At 41.3% G+C, this 19318-nt stretch overlaps 1 protein-coding gene across 1 annotated transcript in view; it reads left to right on the top strand.

Moving 5' to 3' along the window:
• The first annotated feature begins 1913 nt into the window (after positions 1–1913).
• The window catches only part of PCP4 (Purkinje cell protein 4), a 63700-nt gene continuing 46295 nt past the window's right edge, over positions 1914–19318 (top strand). The window contains exon 1 of the mRNA XM_008068449.1: positions 1914–2107. Within this exon, the coding sequence (XP_008066640.1) occupies positions 2099–2107 (9 nt within the window). The 5' untranslated portion in view covers positions 1914–2098. The remainder of the gene's footprint in view (positions 2108–19318) is intronic.

Here is a 19318-nt window from a genome sequence, read left to right as displayed (position 1 = left end):
ACCCAGGGCATGACTATCTCTCCCCCATAGCTTTTAGAACCCTCTAGTTAGTTCCAAATAATTGCACACTCTACTCAGCAAAGCTTCAGCCCAGCCCAGCACCTCCAATCTTGGCCTCGCCCCTGGGACCCCCAGCACTGTTGCAGTTTCCCAACCCCAGGTTGCTGCAGACCTGTTATGTTTCTTTATGTTAATAGAAAATTCAGGTCTGTTCCAGGGCCAGTCAACAGAGCATAGGCTGCTTCTCTATGTCTTCTTAGCTTGTCTCCTCTGCACAGCCTGCAAAACCACATCTGGGACCCTGTGGAAGTTACCCCTTGGAGATTCCATCATATACCTCAAGGCACTGGTTGCTCCAATCCCCAACAAGACTGGTGTCTCTAAGGAGGGTGTGGTCCTGCTCCTGAGAAATCACAGGTTTCTCCTACTGTGGACAAGCAAGTTCCCCTTCCTCTGGCCCATAGTACATCTCAGATGACGCTGTGGTTCTTGTTCCTGACCTCGGCCCTCCTTTTCCTCATCATCTCCCACTTCTAATCACCCGGGATGTCCTAAAGGTGTCCTGCCTGGACCTTCACAACTGTGACACAGGGCAGAGAGGAGATGGGGAGTAGGATGATACCGAGGATGCTGCCTTTATTAGTTTGCAAATGATATGTGTGGTCAGGCTATATAAATATATAGCTTATTTACACACAATGTTTATATTTACATACATAATACACATAATGTTCATTTGTGTTGCTCTGTGAACTATGAGTTATATTATAATAACTCATGTACCAAACTTCCCGTTGGAAGGGGCTCATCTGTAGCCGCGATCCCATGTGACATAGCTGTAAGTTGAGAAGATTGCTCCCCACAGGAAGCCACTGGAGACACTCAGTCTTGCTGCCTCGAGTTCACACTCTCTCTGACAAGGGCTCCTGGCCTGTGCCTCTGTGGACAGCCTGCAATCACTGGTGCTTGTTTGGAGTGTGTGGCCTTTCACTCACTGTCCGAGTTGGACTAAAAAGGTGGCTGCAATGCCAGGACTGGGCTTGGAAGGAGTGTGGTCCAGGGGAGGAGGGCACAGTAGATGTTGAGTTGGGGAGCAGAGAGGATTGGATGGCTGGGGTCAGGTGGCCCGCTCTATCCAGGGAGAAGAGAGGCCCCAGTGAGGGTGTCAGGGGACACTTGAACCTTCTTGCCAAGCTTGTCAAGTCACATGCCAGGACTAGGTAATAGGATGCGAATGCTCCTTGAGTCTGTACAATATCTCCCATGGGAAGCTAGAGAGTCCACTCTGATGCCCTGAAGGCTCTTCAGAGTCTCACGAGCTCAGGACTGAGAAAGGACTGAGCCTCTTCCCAGAAAGCCTGAGCAGGGCTGAGGCAAGGAGACATTCAGGGTTGAAGCTGAGACTCCTTTTCAGTGCTGCTGTAACTGTGAAAAGCACACACCAATAAAGCTGACGGTTACTTTCTTTGCTTGTAGAAATCATGAGAACTCAAATCCATGCCCAGGTCTGTCTGCTTATGTCCTTCCAGCTCAGGGCACAGACAGGCTCACAGATTCAAGATGGGGGAGAGGGAGTGGAAATATTAAAGTCTTAAGGCTGAGGTTTGTGTCACAAAGGGCAAGGAAAATACAGCTCCTGTTTTCAGAACCCCTCTTCCTTAGAAAAGCAAACCTCCTTCCGATTGTAAATCCTATACCACTTGAGAAAACACACAATGGCATTCCTGTGATGATCTTTGTGCCTCTGCCTTTTCCTTCTTTACATTTATTTTTAAGACAGGGTCTTGCTCTGTTGCCCAGGCTGGAGTGCCTTACTTTATTATTATTATTATTTTAAATCTAGCATTTCTTCTCTCCCTGGTGGAATTTGGAGCAGTGACCTAGAGTGCCGTTCTTCTCTGCACCACTAGGTGGCCCCTGGTGCTCTCAGATGTATGCCAGGCGTTCAGACAGGTGAATGCATCTCATTGGCTCACGGGAGGCATGATGCTACCCGGCAGCTCTTTTTAAGAGAAAAGCCAGGACCGGTGGAGCATCGACCCCTGAGCATTGATCTCTGTGCTGAGTCGCCGGACCGAGCTGTCGAGTTTGAGCCAACATGAGCGAGGTGAGTGATGCTTCAACCTACTCAGGGAAACTTGGGAGCGAGGAGAAAGGACCTCTGTTGCACGGTTAGAATAAAAAAAATGTGAAGGGTTTAGCAGAGGCGCTGGAGAACAAATTAATGCTGCAATTATTTGCTCGGAGGACTGTTGCTGTTGATGGTACTGCTTTGAGCATCAAGTGCAGAAATTGGTGGAATTTGCAACTTTTGAAATTAACCTTAGAAAGGGAAAGAGCTTTGCTGTTTGTTTCTGATTGGATTGGGACGTTGAAAAGTACTTTGGGTTGTAGACCCTAGAAGAAAAAGCCAACTGTTTTATTCATGAAGGTTTGTGCTACCTCTGTCAAGCGTGTGTGTCTTTGCATGATTCCCTTAGTGAAACCTTTTAGGGTGTGATCATTTAGTGAGAGCAAGCCTTGGGAAAGATGTGGAGATGGTGGGGAAAGGATTCTATGTTGCGCGGCATTTCATGGCCCAGACTTGTAGAAGCATTGTCTGTGCAAACTACACCTGCAGTTCATCAGAGCATTGAAAGCAATACAAACAATAGTATGAACCTGGAAAAATTCCCATGTCTAGATATGTGGCTTTAAAACAGGAGGTGGCTTTGGTAGGAGAGGAGGAGCCACAGTTTCAAATAGAAAGTCATTTCTCTGAATTTGTCTATACAGAATGTGTTTTGTTGGGGCAAGCTGATAGTTTGTTTATTTTTAAAAGGATCATCATATCTCTCTTTCTCTTCTGTGAAGCAGATTTACGATTGTTCAACACCATCCTCTAATTCGACTCAATAAACGAACCAAGTGCATATTCATTTCCTCTCAGTTGGCACTTAAATAATTACTTTTAAAAATCTTTTATCTTCTTTGTATTTTTTTTGACAGATGGGTGATCCTTTTTTTGGAAGTCTAGAGTAAAATTAACAACTTCAGAAATAAAATGCCTTCTCATTGCTTTTGTCTGTGAATTTTGATATAAACATGACAGGAACAAGGGCAAAGCACTATAAAATTTAGGAATGAGATCTGGGACAGAGCCAAAAGCTTGAGGTAGGAAGAGGGTAACTATAGGATAGATGAGGGGATGTCTCCTGACAATACCACCAATGGTAATTACAACATCTGCCAACATTTGCCTGATGGTCTAAGTACCAACATGGTGTCTGGTGTTCTCTACTCCTGTCACCTTCTTTGAGTCTCCCAACAATTCTGTGCAGTAGGTGGCATTATTATTCATAACTGACAGATGAAGAAACAGGTACAGAGACATGAACTAACTGATTCAAGGTCATCTGAACAGCAGAGCCAAGATTGGGCTGCAGTGGTGGGTGGTCAACCACCAAGTGGATCTCACTGTCCAAATGTGTATGGAATTTTCTGAATAGTTGGGAACTGGGGGTTGGGAGGGCAGGAGGAGGGTAAGAGGTGAGGAAAAAGAATTGGGACTCAGAAATAGAGATGACGCCATGAGGACAAGGTCTCTACTTACCACACACTTGGGTTAGGGGCTTTCTGCTGAACTCTACAGAGATTTTAGAATTCCTATGCTTGTGTTCATTCACCTTGCTTGCAACAATGGCCTTGTGGAGTGGTTATTCTTTACTATAATTTTGTAGTTTCCTGTAGAAGGATTTAGAAACCAGCATAGCACTGGGGAGCTGCCTCTCTTGGATCAAGTTAGCTACCCTGGGATTCTGGCTCAGTCACCCCGTTTCTTGTTGGGGCTTCGTCCAGAGAGGTACTCATGGCTTTCCAGGGTGTTCGGCTCGGCCAGGTTTATTTGACTACGTAGATCTCCTGGGACAGAGCATGTATCCCCGGGCTCACCCACAATAAGGGTCACAGCCTTGTGCAAAGAGTATTTAGGGCTGCTCTGCAGTTATTGTCCCAGCCTGACACTTCTCAGACACATTTCCAGGCTAGTAGACCAGACCTCTCTCCTTGGTCTCCCTAATGTGGATAAAAGCCCACAAGATACAGATCTCACTCATTTGCCTCCCCTTTACAAGCCCCTCCGAATTCCCCCCTTCCTCCTTCATGCACTCACCCCCCCTTCTCATCACATGAGGTTTCTTCCCTCTGACCATGGATGTGGCCACTGCTTCTGGCTGATCTCCTAGTTCTTGGGCGTGTGTTCCTTGGAGAGTAGGAATTTGTCCTAAAACTTAAATCTGCTTAAAACATTTAATAAAGTGGAACAGAAGCTCCTTTCTAGGTAGAGAACTGGGTTTCCCTTTACCGCCACCCCCCCATACCCCAGGGTTTTCTTGAGTTGGATGAATTAAATGTGGCTTCTAGTTTTAATACCTCTCATACAGGAATGGATTTCAGATGATCCTTTACTTGCTGGTGTGCCTTGTTACCAAAGAGGGCCAGAGCACCGGATTTTCTCAGACTCGTCTCTTAACCTCAGGATTTGTTTGTGTTGGGTGGTCAAATAGTACCTGTTTAGCTATGGGGGCTTAGTGCCCACTGCAGAAACTCCTGAGCTCAGGCTGGGCAGAGGGGATCCCAAAGTGTCAACTGCTTCCTGGGGTAGGCTCTGCCTTTTCAGGTCTTCTAGCCTTTAAAAGAGATTGGTACAGCCAATGGAGCTCGGCACTGTCGTGAGCCTGGGCAACTTTACAATGCTCTGTCTTCTTCATCCCCTGAGGCAACATTTTTTTGGGGAAATGCCACGTGATCAAAAAGAGCAGCTCAAGTATAACGAGGAAAGTAAAGTCCAAATTTAGGGCAACGTGAGAGAGTGGAGGTGGTTTGTGGGGGTGTCTAATTTACATTTTGATATTAAAGTATGTCAGATGTGCCTGGAGCAATCTGTGAGATAAATTGGTAGATGATTTAGCAGAGATCAAAATGTAGGCTTAAGTATATTAGCTGAGTCAGAAATCCTAACCACTATGACCCAAGTTTACAAAATGCATCCTCTTCTTCCCACATTGGACTCACCATGCACAACCTAATATGACTTTTGAAAAACAGGGTCCTAGAAACAATGACAATCAGTTCCATATTCTCATGTAGGTGTCTGTTTTTAAGTTGTTTTTTAAAAAGAAGTCACTTAGGACAGCTGGGAGCAAGACTTGACGGCAAAATGACAAACATCTGGAGAATTGATTTAAAACATTGCCCTATTTGGGAAAGAAGTGGGAGACATATCCAGCTACATAATCAGGTGATAGCTATTAACTGGACTTGAAACCCCTTTGGGAAAAGCCTCCTTGTAACACTGAGTTTCACGGCCACGAGCTCTCTTCTTGTTTTGGCTTAGATGGGATGATAGAACTCAGTGCCAGGGCTGTAGGTCTCTTTCACTAGATGTTGACCACAGTGAAAGGACTGTGCCTGTCAAAGACATGGTTTGAACAACATTGAGAACATTTAAGGGAAAATCTGTAGATATACGTCTGTCCTTAACACTGAAACAGAATCTAGTCTGTTTAATAGCATGTATACATTAAAACATACAATGATCACCAAGGAAAGCAAAAGCAGTGAATGGCATTATTCTGAACAGAGACTCTTAAATGGAAGCTACATGCACTTAAATCATGGGATGGGGGCATAGAAAAGACATTAATTAAAAAGATTTTGTCAAGAGTAACCATTGATTAAAATGATCATGGGTCATTGGTTTGGGGCTGACATAGTTAGTCATTGTGGTAACCCAGTAGAGAGACAAATGATAGAATGCATCAATCCTAAGATAAGAATTATTATAGTTTTAGGCTTTTTGTGATGTAATAGTAAACTGAAACAGATACTAATGGATGGTGATTAGATTTGTAAGGAACTTTATATTTGAGACCAGTTAAACACAGATTCTGAGGGTAAATGCATAAAATGTGGATTTTGCAATTGGCTCTCAAAATGCAGCAACAGAAGGTCAAATGACAATTCAATTTCTTATGTAATTTTAACTTCATTTGGGGGTATACCTGCAGCAAAGATATGGAAGCATTCAGCAAGATCCATTTGTCTTTGTTGGACAACACTATAATAGATTCTTACTGCTCTCATTGGGGATGTTAAGTCTAGACAGACACCAATTACAACTTGGGCTTGAAGTCTGACTTTTACTAATAGAGAAGAAGCCAAAATTAAGAATGACTATGTGTTTATTGAGCTGATGAATGTAATGAATTGCTATAAAATTTGTTTCCCTGATGCTGCATTTTATAAACTAATGCTGAGATTAGAGAAGTCTCAACTTTTCTCTTTTGAATTCGAAGAATGATAGAATGCAAGATGTATTTCTTTTCAGAAAGAAAATAGGTGACTTGCAACTCATTTTACTAAAGGCTTAATGGAGTAATGTGATCAAGATGAATAGAAGACATGGGGGTTTTTTTGAGTTGGAGTCTCACTGTCGCCCAGACTGGAGTGTAGTGGCCGCTCCTAGCCACTGCAGCTTTGACCTGCTGGGCTCTGGTGATCCTTCCGCCTCAGCCTTCCAAGTAGCCGGAATTACAGGTGCGCGCTACCATGCCTGGCTAATTTTTGATTTTATTGTAGAGATGAGGTCTTGCCTGCCCAGGCGGGTCTCAAACCCGCGGGCTCAGGCAATCCACTTAACTCAGTCTCCCAAAGGCGCGGGATTACAGGCTGAGCCACCGAGCCCAGCTGTTTTTGTTTTTTTTTTTATAATGGAAAGTCTCTTACATTTATGATGAACACATTCTCTGCACTATTTTTTAAAGTTTTAATTTCTGCACTCAGTGCTTTATGAGAGATGTTATCATAGGTGGAAAACATTCACAATCTGTCTAGGATTCCTCTGTTTTTATCCACTGGGCACATGGAACTATTTGAGCACACGGTTGCCATCATGAACCCAAGCCTGGGGCTTTTCATTAATTTAGAATGACTTTCTAGAAAGGGCTTTATGCTGGGGGGAAAAGAGGGATTTTAGGGATGCATATGCACAGGTTTCTTTTATATTTGATTATTATTTCTTATAAAACAAAACATTAAATATCTTGCTGTTAAAGTAATGTAGGTCATACTTTATTAATTTAGAAGTATCCTACCTAGACTATGAACTTCCCAGTAGGGACTGCTGGTTTGGTGCTTGGTAAATGTCCAGTTAACTGAATGAATGGTGTATGGATTTATCAATTGAAGAAACCTACAGACCAGGAGCCCTCTTTTCTAAATGTTGAGATTTGTGGCTGGGATTCATTTGGAGAGAACACATTCCATCTTTTGTTCATTATTTCTGGTTTGAAACTTGCGTTTGCCATTTAAATCCTTTTAAGTGGGAAATGGGTGCATTGTTATATACTCAGAATAAATGCGCTCATGACAGTAAAAAGAAAATGAGAAGTGGGAAGACTCTCAACAGAAAGAACTCTTGACATTTAGGAAAATGTCAGGGAAAATATGAGAACTGAACGAGGGCCATAGAATTCTAATATCCTACGTTTTGGTGTTGTCTCCACTGAGACTTTCTCACTTCAGATAAATTCAATGGAATTCAAACAAAAGGGATTATAACCAGAGAGGCAGAGCCTGTGAATACCTTGAAAAATGGTTTGCTGCATTGAAATAGAAAACCAACTTGACTGTGATTAGAGGAGAATAATCTAAGCAGATCTTTAGTAAGATATCTCCTAGGGCCGAATCACAATCAGCCCGGTTATAAATTCTGGCATGTCATTGAAGGTAAAATCTATCTGGCATACAAAAAGCCAGGTCCATATTGTTGTAAGTAAATCTTTTAATTATCATTTTAAAATTAACTATCAACAATATAGTCAGTATTAAGATAAATATTTAACTTTATACTTGAATATTTTAAATAATTTATTTTTGAAATAGGAACATATGACAACTCATGCACAAAAAGAAGCCATTGTAAATTTATTCTCCTGGGGAATATGAGATTGAATTGAGCATCTACAACCCTGCACAATCTGATAGAATCTCCACTTTCCTATCATCTCCAGGCATAAGTTATTTACCATTCTTCTTCCAATCTTTCAAATGAAGTGAGGAATGAACAATGAATAGAGAAATGTGTTTTCTATTCACTTGAGTCCAGGTGCCTTTTGGGTATTGATATGAGAATGCTCAATAGGTCCTTGTTTTGTGACACAAACAAAACAAGCTTGCCATACTCATCAGTAGCCCAAACCTATAAACTCAACGTTCACTGCCAGGCTGTTTTACGTGAACAATTCAGCATAAGTTACACACTCCAGACATCAATCTTCTTGTATATTGTTTGTGCCTTGCAAATAGCTCTAAATTTATGCTTCAGAATCTCACCGAATTACTTCTCATTCCATTTCTGGAAGGGAGACGCTTGGCCTTATTTATGATATTACCAGTGGAAAGATCAATCACCCACTAAATGCCATTATTTCATATTTTACCCTTAACCCGCTGTTTTAGAAATAAAAGGAAGACAAATTAGACTCATAAAGCAGGAAGGTAATCACCCACAAATTGAACATCCAAGGGAAAGGAAGCAGAAACTGTGAACTGTTCGCACCATTCAACTGAGGCAATTTTCCTCACAGAGGAACCAGAATAGAGAACAGAGACAATCTTGGACTTGGACATTCTAAACCGTCTCCAGCCACACATATTTCAGACCTCCACTCAGTCATCTGCAAGACAGGTCTTCTGAAGGTTAAGTATTGTTTACAACTATTTGATAGCTAAATTGGAACCCAGATTGGCTTGAGATTACACTATTCCTGGTATTACAATTCAAACCTATTGTAACGTGGCACAACAGAAGAAATAGTTCTCTGCCTATCTCTTATAGATGTGACCCGGTCAGTAACCTAAGGAAGTGACTAGTTATTTTAATTTTACACAACCCCTGAAAAAAGAATCCAGAAGTTGACAGTTCCTCTTAACATTTGTCTTAATCAAATAAGGGCAAAAATATAACAAGAAAATATGAGCAATAATATAATTTTCTCCCTTTCCCCAAGGTCTTATTTTACCAATACAAATACCTGTTCATCACATGGCTATGTTCCAATATTAAATATATACCAATTAAGGAATTATACTTGTTTTAAAATGTCTGATTCAGCTGGGCTCGGTGGCTCAGCCTGTAATCCTGCCCCTTTGGGAGGCTGAGGTGAGTGGATTGCCTGAGCCCGTGGGTGCAAGACCTCCACAATAAATCAAAAAATCAGCCGGGCGTGGTAGCACATGCCTGTAATTCCGGCTACTTGGAAGGCTGAGGCAGAAGGATCACCAGAGCCCAGCAGGTCGAGGCTGCGGTAGCTGGGAGTGGCCACTGCACTCCAGTCTGGGCGACAGAGTGAGACTCCAACTCAAAAAAAAAAAAAAAAAAAAAAAGTCCGATTCTTGTTTACAGTAGTTCCCACTTTTCCTCTAATGATATGTTTCAAGAACCCCAGTGGTTGACTGAAACTGTGGATAGAACTGAATGCTATACAGACTGTGTTTTTTAGATCTGATAACTGAAAAGGGTACTTACACTATACTCCTAGAAGTCTGGTAGTGTAGACTGTGTGGATACACTGGACCATGGGATGATTCACGTCCTGGGCAGAACAGAGTGGGACAATAAGAGATTTCATCATGCTACTCAGAAAGGCATGAAGTTTAAAATTTATGAATTGTTTATTTCTGGAATTTTTCACTTAACATTTTTGAACTGCAGTTAACTGCAGGTGACTGAAACCTCAGAAAGTGAAACCAAGGATAAGGGAACTACTCTATATATTGGGCAGGGAAGGGGGGACAAAACAAAAGGGAATTATTTTTTAGTGGGCAGGCCCTTTGTAGTACAGGCTTCCCCTGCTAGGTAAGTGTTCTAGGAGCCCATCAACATCAGTGTACCAGTTAGTATTGTTGTGAGAGGCTGCGTTCGGCTTCAGTGAATGTTTTTGGAGAGTCCTTCAATGCATTTGCTCATTTCATGATGGGTGATTTACAAGTGAACTACCCACACTGTGCTGAGTGTTCAGCAGTTTGTGACTAAAAATGGTGTGACCCCTGTTCCCCACCCTCCCTATTCACTGGATCTTATCCTGAGATATGTTTTTTTTTTCCCCGATGAAAAAAGTCCTCAAAGGGAAATATTTGACCAATGTGGAAGAGGTGAAACAAAAAAAAATCAGAAGCACAAAAAGGCATCCAAATTGATGAGTTCAAAAACTGCCTTGAGCAGTGGAAAATCATCTCGATAGATGTATTGCGTCAAATGGAGATTACTCTGAAGGTGACTGAAGTTTAAACATGGAAGAATAAATACACAATTTTAAATATTTTTTATAAATAAATTCTGGGTTCTTTTGGATCTCCCCTTGTAATTTCCTTATTAAGTAGTATCCACTGTTTCATTAGAGAATATTAGGAAAACATCACTCTATTTTTTGTTTCCTTGAGCCTGGCAAGAGGACTAATTGTACTTGAGGTTTTTTTTTTTTTTTTCTGTCAAAGTCTCACTCTGTTGCCCTGCCCAGGTTGGAGTGCAGTGGCATGATCATGGCCACCCCAGCGCCAACCTGCTGGGTTCAGGAAATCCTTCCACCTCAGCTTTCCAAGTAGCTAGAACTATAGGCGCTCTACCACACCCAGCTAATTTTTTTGATATATCGTAGAGAAAAGTTCTCACCAAGTTGCCCAGGCTAGTCTCGAACCCCTGAGCTCAGGCAATCCTCTCGCCTTGACCTCCCCAAGTGCTGGTATTACAGGCTTGAGTCACCGCACCCCACAGGTTTTTTTTTTTAATTATACATTTTCTCACAATTTTTCATTTTGTCACAGTTTTTTGATGTGCAAAGAAATCCCTGATGCCTTGAACTGGTCAAATTTTCAGCGTGAAAGTGATTGTGTTAGAGCATCCTTGGTGCTGGTCTCCTCATCTCTGAGAGTTGAGAACACATCAATAGACACTAGCGTTGACACAAACCTGTCCATGTACAAGATGGATATCGTTTGGAGGCTTCCTTTAAAAATCTACATGTTTCAAAGAGTTTTAGATGGCAGTAGCAACAGGCGAAACTTTAAACCATTATGCCAGAGTGAAAACTTCTCAAAACAATTAAAGGTGATTTGACATTATTTTGCCCTCTTGCTTGCAAAACCATCATTACTCTTTCCCTTCTCTTCTATGCCTTTTACACAATTAGCTGTCATAGTTCTAACAATGTCTGCTTCAGCATATCAGTTTTTTGGGAAGTGTCTCCTCAATCTTCCCACAGATTCATGACAGAACAATGGCTACAGTGGCGACAGTGATCGTGGGTATCAGTACTCTGCAACAGAACCTCTAAAATTTTTGATAGTGTGCCCTAGTGGGGGAAAAATGACCACGTACTCACAACACATTTTTATTTATTTATTTTAAAATTATGTATATGTACTAATGTGCTAGTATGTTAAGAGTTAATTGTTAGTAGAACAATATGAAAATCTACAATAATTCCAATAGTCTTTTGGTAGCTACACTTTTAAAAAATAATCTAATTTGATGGCTGTTTTTTTTTTCTTTCTCTGAGTTATGTCTCACTCTATTGCCCAGGCTGGAGTGCAGTGGCATGCTCTTCCTCCTCAGTCTCCTGAGTAGCTGGGAATACAGACACATGCCACCATGCCTGGCTAATTTTTAAAATTTTATTGTAGAGACGAAGTCTTGTCATGTTGCCCAGGTAGGTCTCTAGATCCTGGGTTCAGGCAATCCTCTGGTCTCTACCTCCCAAAGTGCTGGAATTACAGGTGTGAGCCACCAGCCTGACCGGCTGCAGTTTTTAAGCTTGTGTTAGTGTTCATGAAAACATCCTTTTTAAAAAAATTTTAAAGATGTGGGGTACAATTCAGGAATAGGTATACAAGAGGTCATGATACTGGTAAAGTTTGGACCTCCCTTTGGTCCCCACTTTGCCTGGTTTGAGATCAGGTACCCTTATTGATGTTGTGTCCACCCCACCACCCACTCTGGCTGTATCCCACTACTGCCAAACCTTTTCTTATACCATTGTGGTAAATGTTCAGGGTCTGCTTATGAGTGAGAACATGTGGTACTCTGTTCTTTGTTTCTGTGATAGATCACTGAGTATGATAAATTCTAAATTCATCCAAGTTGCTGCAAAGTCCATATGTTTGTCCTTCTTTATGGTTGCATAATATTCCATCATGTATATATACCACATTTTAAAAATTCAATACAGTTTTGATGGGCGCCATGGTTTATTTCATATTTTTGCTATTGTGAATAGTGTTGCAATAAACATGTGTGTGCAGGTATCTTTTTTGTAGAATGATTTGAGTTCCTCTGGGTATATTCCCAGTAGGGGATTCCTCATTCATAGGGAAGGTCAATGTCTATTTCTTTTAGAAATTGTCACACTGTTTTCCAAAGAGGTTGCACTAGTTTGCATTCCCACCGGCAGTGTAGAAGTTTTCTTTTTTCTCTCCATCGTCACCAGCATCTGTTGTTGTTTGTTTATTAATGATGACCATTCTTACTGGGATTAGGTGGTATCTCAATGTGGTTTTGATTCGCATTTTTCTGATGATTAGTGAGGCTGAGCACTTTTTCATGTGTCTGTTGGTTGCCTGTATATCTTCTTTTGAGAAGTGTCTGTTCATATCTTTTGCCTACTTTTTAATGGGGCTGTTTGTTTTTTTCCTTTTGGTACGTTTGAGTTCCTTATAGATCCTGGATATTAGGCCCTTGTCAGATATACAGTTGGCAAATACTTTTTCCTATTCTTTGGGTTGTCTCCCCACTCTCTTGATGGTTTCTTTTGCTTTGCAGAAGCTGTTCAGTTTGATGCAGTCCCTCCCACTTGTCTATCTTATTTTGTATGGCATGGGTACCTGAGGTTTTGGTCAGGAACTGGTTGCCAGTTCCAATTTCCATAAGCGTGTCTCCTGCATTTTCTAAGGTTCTTATAGCTTGAGGTTTTACATTTAGGTCTTTGATCCATTTAGAGTTGATTTTTGTGTATGGTGACAGGTAGGGGTCCTGTTTCAAACTTCTGCATGTGGTCAGTCAGTTTTCCCAGCACCGTTTACTGAATAGCTTCTCCTCTCCCCAGTGGTTGGTGGTGGAGGCTTTGTCAAAGATTAGTTGGTTGAGGAATTGAGGTTTTGCTTCTGGAATCTCTATCCTGTTCCCTTGGTCCATATGCCTATTTTTGTACCAATACCAGGCTGCTTTGATTATTGTAGGCTTAAAGTAAAGTTTAAAGTCTGGAAGTGTGATACTTCCTGCTTTGTTTCTTTTGCTGAGGATTGTTTTGGATATTCATGGTTATTTATATTTCTATATGAATTTCTATATTGTCATTCCTAGGTCTGAGAATGATGTTGGTAATTTAATGGGTATTGTGCTGAATCTGTAGATTGCCTTTGGTAGGATGGACATCTCAACAGTGTTGATTCTTCCTCTCCATGAACATGGAATATTTTTCCATTTGTTTGTGTCTTCTTGGATTTCTTTGAGCAGTGTTTTGTAGTTTTTATTGTAAAGATCTTTCACATCTCTGATTAGGAAGATGCTGAGATCTTTCATTTTTTTGGTGGCTGTTGTGAATGGAATTGTGCTTTTTATTTGGTTCTTTGCCTGCTTGCTGGTGTATAAGAATACACACACACATTGAATGAAAAAAAAAAGAACAAAAAAGCAAAAGCAAAAAAACCTAAAAGATGAACGTTCAGTCCTTCATGTTCACACATAAACAGAAAACACAAAATGAAATAACAAAGAAAGAGGGAAAAAAGGGTCAGAAGAGGATGCAGATCGAACCCTCATATATCCATTCATGCACAAAGGAAAACTTTGGAAAAAATGAACAACAAAAAAATCTGTCCTCTTGTGGCAGTTTCTGTAATTGTTCCTCTCAGCTGCCCCTCTACTGTTTCCTGCAGAGTTTCATCCTCATTTCAGTCTCCCCGGTGTCAGGCCCAGGGAAGGAAGAGGGGGATGTGGGACTTTATTACTTCCCTCCCACTTTAGTATTGTCAGGGGGATTCCCTCCAGTGAGGAGGTGTGGGATTGTCTCTTCCCCAGGTACTGGGGGGCTGCCCCAGCCAGGCTTCTCCTGGAGTGGAGTCTTCCCACTGCAGTTGACCTCCAGGCTCCGCCTAGGTTTGTCCTTCTCAGTTGTGCCCCAGCCATGTCAGTTTGACATTCAGAGGATTGATGGGGAGTAGGGGGTTGGAACAGCCCAGACTCCCCACTGATCTCTTTGAAGGTCTTCTTAATCCTTTTCTGGCCCCACACATTGTCTCATACCCCAAGGGGGTGGGGTGCCTAAGGCTCAGCACTTGTCCTGTCCCTCTAGAGTTTGTGCTTTCAGAATATTCCCTCTGGGTCACAATCAACCCCTAAGTAGTTAAACTGCTGGTCACAGAGATCCAGTTGGGTCTGTCACTCCCTGGTGAGCAAGTCAGAGCACTTCCCTGCTGTTTTCAAGATGATGGAAAGGTGCCTCTTTTGTCTTCTCCAGTGGTGCTCTGCCTCTGGGCTCCCTCACTGTGCTCCCTCCATAGCCCTTGCTGTCAGAGTAGGGCCAGGTGCTGCAGTGGTGAGGCAGAGCCTGAAGCTGGTAGTCTCTGCCGGCAGCTTCTTTCTGAGAAGGACTTTGTTGATTTTAAAAACGTGGCACTCAGCCGGGCTCCGTGGCTCAGCCTGTAATCCCACGCCTTTGGGAGGCTGAGGTGAGTGGATTGCCTGAGCCCCCGGGTTCGAGACCTGCCTGGGCAGTGAGACCTCATCTGTAAAATAAATTAAAAAATCAGCTGGGCGTGGTAGCGCACGCCTGTAATTCCGGCTACTCGGAAGGCTGAGGCGGAAGGATCGCCGGAGCCCAGCAGGTCGGGCTGCGGTGGCCGGGAGCGGCCACTGCACTCCAGTCTGGATGACAGAGTGAGACTCCAACTCAAAAAACAAAAACAAACAAACAAAAAAAAAAACAACAAAAAAAACACGTGGCACTCAGCTTCTACTCCTCGGGAAGTGCTAGGGACCAAGCAGAGCCACTATGGTGTCAGCTGCTTCACTAGGAGATCCTTGGCCACTTACTTCTGAGTCCATAATCAGTCAGTCACTCACACGCCCACTTACTCACCAACATGTATGCAAAGTTTTCCATACTCTAACTCACTCACACTGAGACTTACTTAGTTCAATTGGTTCTGCTGCCATCTTCCTGAGAGTCTCCTATGGTTTGCCCATGAAGACATCCTAATTATAGAAGTGTTAGTGCTTCTGATGTTTCTTTTGAAAACTTTAGTATTATTTTCAATCTATGATTTTGTGCAGACATTTTTTTACTGTGGTCAGAAACACAAAATTTTTAATCTTATCCATTTTTAACTGTGCAGTTCAGCAGTGTTAACTATATTTACATTGTTGTGAAACAGATCTCCAGAACTTTTTCATCTTGCAAAACTGAGACTCTGCATCAATTAAACAATCTTACCCCATAACCTTCCCCCTCAGGGAATGGCAACCACCATTCTACCTTCTACTTCTATGAATTTGATTACTTTAGAGACCTCATATAAGTGGAATCATACAGTATTTGTCTGTTTGTGACTGGCTTAATTTTACTTAGCATAATGTCTTCAAGGTTTATCTATGTTGTGGCATGAGACTATATAGGAAATTTTAAAGGCCACTTACCCACTGTCAGAAGATTAGTTACAGGTAGATTGTATAATCTATAAATTCTCCTAATGAAGCACTGTATTGCAGGACATGGTGGTATTTTGAGAGCAAGTCAACAGTGAAGGTGTTTAGAATAATTCCCACTTGTTCTTTTAAAAACAATTTTTAAAAAAGTAATTCTGAAGACTTCTATAGACTCTCACTCTTTCATGCCCCTTAGTTCAGGTATTAATTATTAATGAAACCAAATTTTTAAATTGGATCTTAGATCCTGAACAGATAGAAATAGAAATTCTAAAGTTTTTTTCACCATGTGTGGTTGCAACAGTGAAGCACTTCACAGCCCCAGAGGTGCCATTTGCACTGTGGTCTGTGCCAACAGCGCCCCCTGAAGTTGTGCTGTGCAAAACCTGTACCACTGGGCATAGTGGCTCTGTCCCACTGTGAAGTCAGCCTACCTAAGGACTATTGACCTGGAGAAAGACTGGCGTTTCTATACTCCCACTTAGAATTTAGGAAATTGAAGGATGTCATAGTTGTCATTTCATTCAAAGCAGTCATTTTAAAATAGGAGACCGAGTGCCCAAAGATTAATCTAGTTCAAAGTCACAGAACTTCTTAAGAAAAAGTCAGTCTAAGTTTCACTTCCACATTTCCTGTCCTATTAAATTTATCATTGTTTTTCACAGTCTAAATACAACACTTTCTTTTAAATCTGCCCAAATTCCAATGGACAAGAAATATATTAAAAGAAAAATTTCCTGGATATTTTTATTACTGTTGACTTTAAGAAAGAATTGCCACAGAGATTTTAATAAGGCCATTATTTTCTTCTTCAGGTCTTCAACTCTATTTCTAGAGATTACAATTTTAACCCTGACACCCTTGCCCTCCTGTCTAATCACTCATGGAGAAGTTGATAAATGTTATGCCAATCACCTTTATGCCTTTCTTACTTTCCAGGACTCTGTTTGAATAAGAAAGAGCATTCTGAACCCCAAATTATAGGAGTCTTAGAGAACATTGGCCCAGAAAATGATGGATCTTTCTATGGTCAAACTAATGTATGTATAATCAGTAATCACGTATTTTGTCAATTTCATTCTTTTTTGTCTTTTAGATTATAAAATCTCAAGAAGGAGGAAAGGAGGGAGAGAGGAAGAGAAAGAGAGAGAGAGAGAGAGAGAGAGAGAGAGAGAGAGAGAGAGAGACAGACAGACTATGTTTCCTGCAACTTTTCAACTTCCCAGCACTATTCCACTGAACTCACATTGATAGGAAATCTCTTATGTGTTGGACCTTGTGCTAGGTCAATGAATAATAAGACATGGTCTTTACCCCTTGAAAGAGTTTCTAGGATAGTGGGAAAGATAGAACCACATAAAATTAACGCTACTGCAGTGTCCATACAGAGTACAGGTCTATTGTCTGTATAAACCAAGTGCTAGGGAAGCACTGGTTAATTTGCCATTGTGCAGGACTGGGAAGGAGAGGAAGGGAAATACTCAGGATAGCCTGCCCAAAGGAGCCAATGCTTATAGAAGTAGAGGCTTATATATATTAATTGAAGAATAGCACTACAGTAGCTTTCAGTTGACCTTAAAAATCATACATATTAGATCCATATGAAAATTTCATCATTTTCAAGTTCAATGTGTAGATATATCTATTATGATATTATAGTTGGATTTGAACTCCTAGTGATAAAAATTGCCTTAAACATGTCAGACATTTTCTCATCATTATCAATGAATATTTGGGCTCTGCTGACTTACATCTTTCTTTAAAAGTAAAAATAAAACTCTTCAGTATAGATTACACAAGCACAGTTATGCTTTTGAAATTGTACACTTTTTTACTTTAAAATTTGCATGTTTTGATTGCAAGAAATGTGTAAGTGAATTTAGATATGTCTGTCATTTACAGTCTACAAAAGTATCTATCAGTGTTTGTTCATGGTAGAATATCATTGCCCTCTGTAGCTTACAGCTTCTAGGGGCTTTTTTTTTAAAAGCAGGATTTATTGAGAGGACAGAAAAGCTCCCACAGTGTGAGGGAACCCAAGGGGGTTGCCCCCTGGTGACTTTTTAACCATTATTATTATTTTCTTCTCTTTGAAGTTTGTTCAAGATATGAGTTCATCTCTATATTTATAGCTCTATTCTCACATATGCATAAGTCCTGTCAAAATATCTAGATAATACAGTGCCACATCTCAAATATTATTTCTGGCAATGTTCTATACCTCAGAACTGTGGGCTATTTTACCTTTCTCAAAGAAAAATTTTTAAAATAGATGTAACAATTTGTCAAGCACCTCTACCAAATACCTCTTTCAAGTCCATAGTTTTTTTTTTTTAATCTAGATTTAATCTTTCCCATCTTTAAAGCTGATTCATTTCATTTTTTTAGGCACTATTTTATGAATTTCCATGTCATCATTTTTTTGCTGAGTTCTTGCTGAGAGCCAGATTTGGCTGAAATTCATATGAGAGTACCCCGCAGTTGAATTTTGGATGAAGGTTTCAAATTTTCACATGACAAAAAATAAATGCAGCTTAACGTAATTGTAGAGGTACAAGCAGCAGCCTTAGGGGACCTTGTTCTGGCTCCTCATGTCCCTTTGGTTTCCCAACAGGGAAGTGAGACATGGGTCGAAGAGTCAACCACATCTTGGGTAGAAATGAGGCAATTTAAAAACCAGTCACAGTTCTGTAATCCTTCCCTCCTAGCCACCGCTGCCTTAAACCTCTTTTGAGGTTATGTAGCTGAGGCAGAGCTGGAACACTCGAGAGAGCCTGTGGAGGGGGGTACGGGTAAGACCAGTGACACAATTTGTAGGCCTAGTGAAAAGTCAGTTTGGCGACCCTTGTTAAACATTATTAAGAATTTTAAGATGTTGACAGCAACGCATTAGACCAAGTGCAGGGCTCTTCTGAGCATGGGCCTGCTGCAACTGCTTAGGTCACTCTCCCATAAGGCCAGTCCTAGGTCCAGGTAGGGAGTGGCTTGATTGCTTTTTAGTGGGGGGAAAAAAACACAAACACAAAAACAAAATGGCAGAGCTGATGAAACAATTCCATCATCTTTGAAATGTCTGGAGATATGTTTGTTTGTGTGTGTGTGCGTGTGTGTGTGTGTGTGTGTGTGTGTGTGTGTGTGTGTATGGGGGCGGGCAAAAAAACCAGAATTATCTTTTGTTGGGTGGACTAGTAGTACTGGCTTCCCCCACGAGGTAAGTGTCCTAGGAACCCATCAGCATCAATGTACCAACTAGTGTAAGAGACTGGATTTGGCTTTGCTGAAATTTTTTTGGAGAGTTTTTCAGTGTGTTTGCCCATTTTATGATGGGTGATTTACAAGCACATCTGTTCACACTGCACTGAACGTTCAGTAGTTTTTGACCAAAAATGGCATGACCCACGCTCCCCGCCCTCCCTTTTCACCCAATCTCACCTCAAGTGACTTTTTCTTTTGTTTCCCTGGATGAAAAAAGTCCTCAGAGGGAAACATTTTGCTGATATGGAAGAGGTGAAACAAAAAGCAGCAAAAGCACTAAAAGGCATTGAAATAGGTGACTTCAATAACTGTTTTGAGCAGTGG

Source organism: Carlito syrichta, unplaced genomic scaffold (assembly GCF_000164805.1).
Source record: "Carlito syrichta isolate Samal-C Ts95f unplaced genomic scaffold, Tarsius_syrichta-2.0.1 Scaffold310954, whole genome shotgun sequence".
Lineage (NCBI taxonomy): Eukaryota > Metazoa > Chordata > Mammalia > Primates > Tarsiidae > Carlito > Carlito syrichta.
Note: the sequence above shows the minus strand (reverse complement) of the source record. Positions and strands in the feature narration are given on the sequence as shown.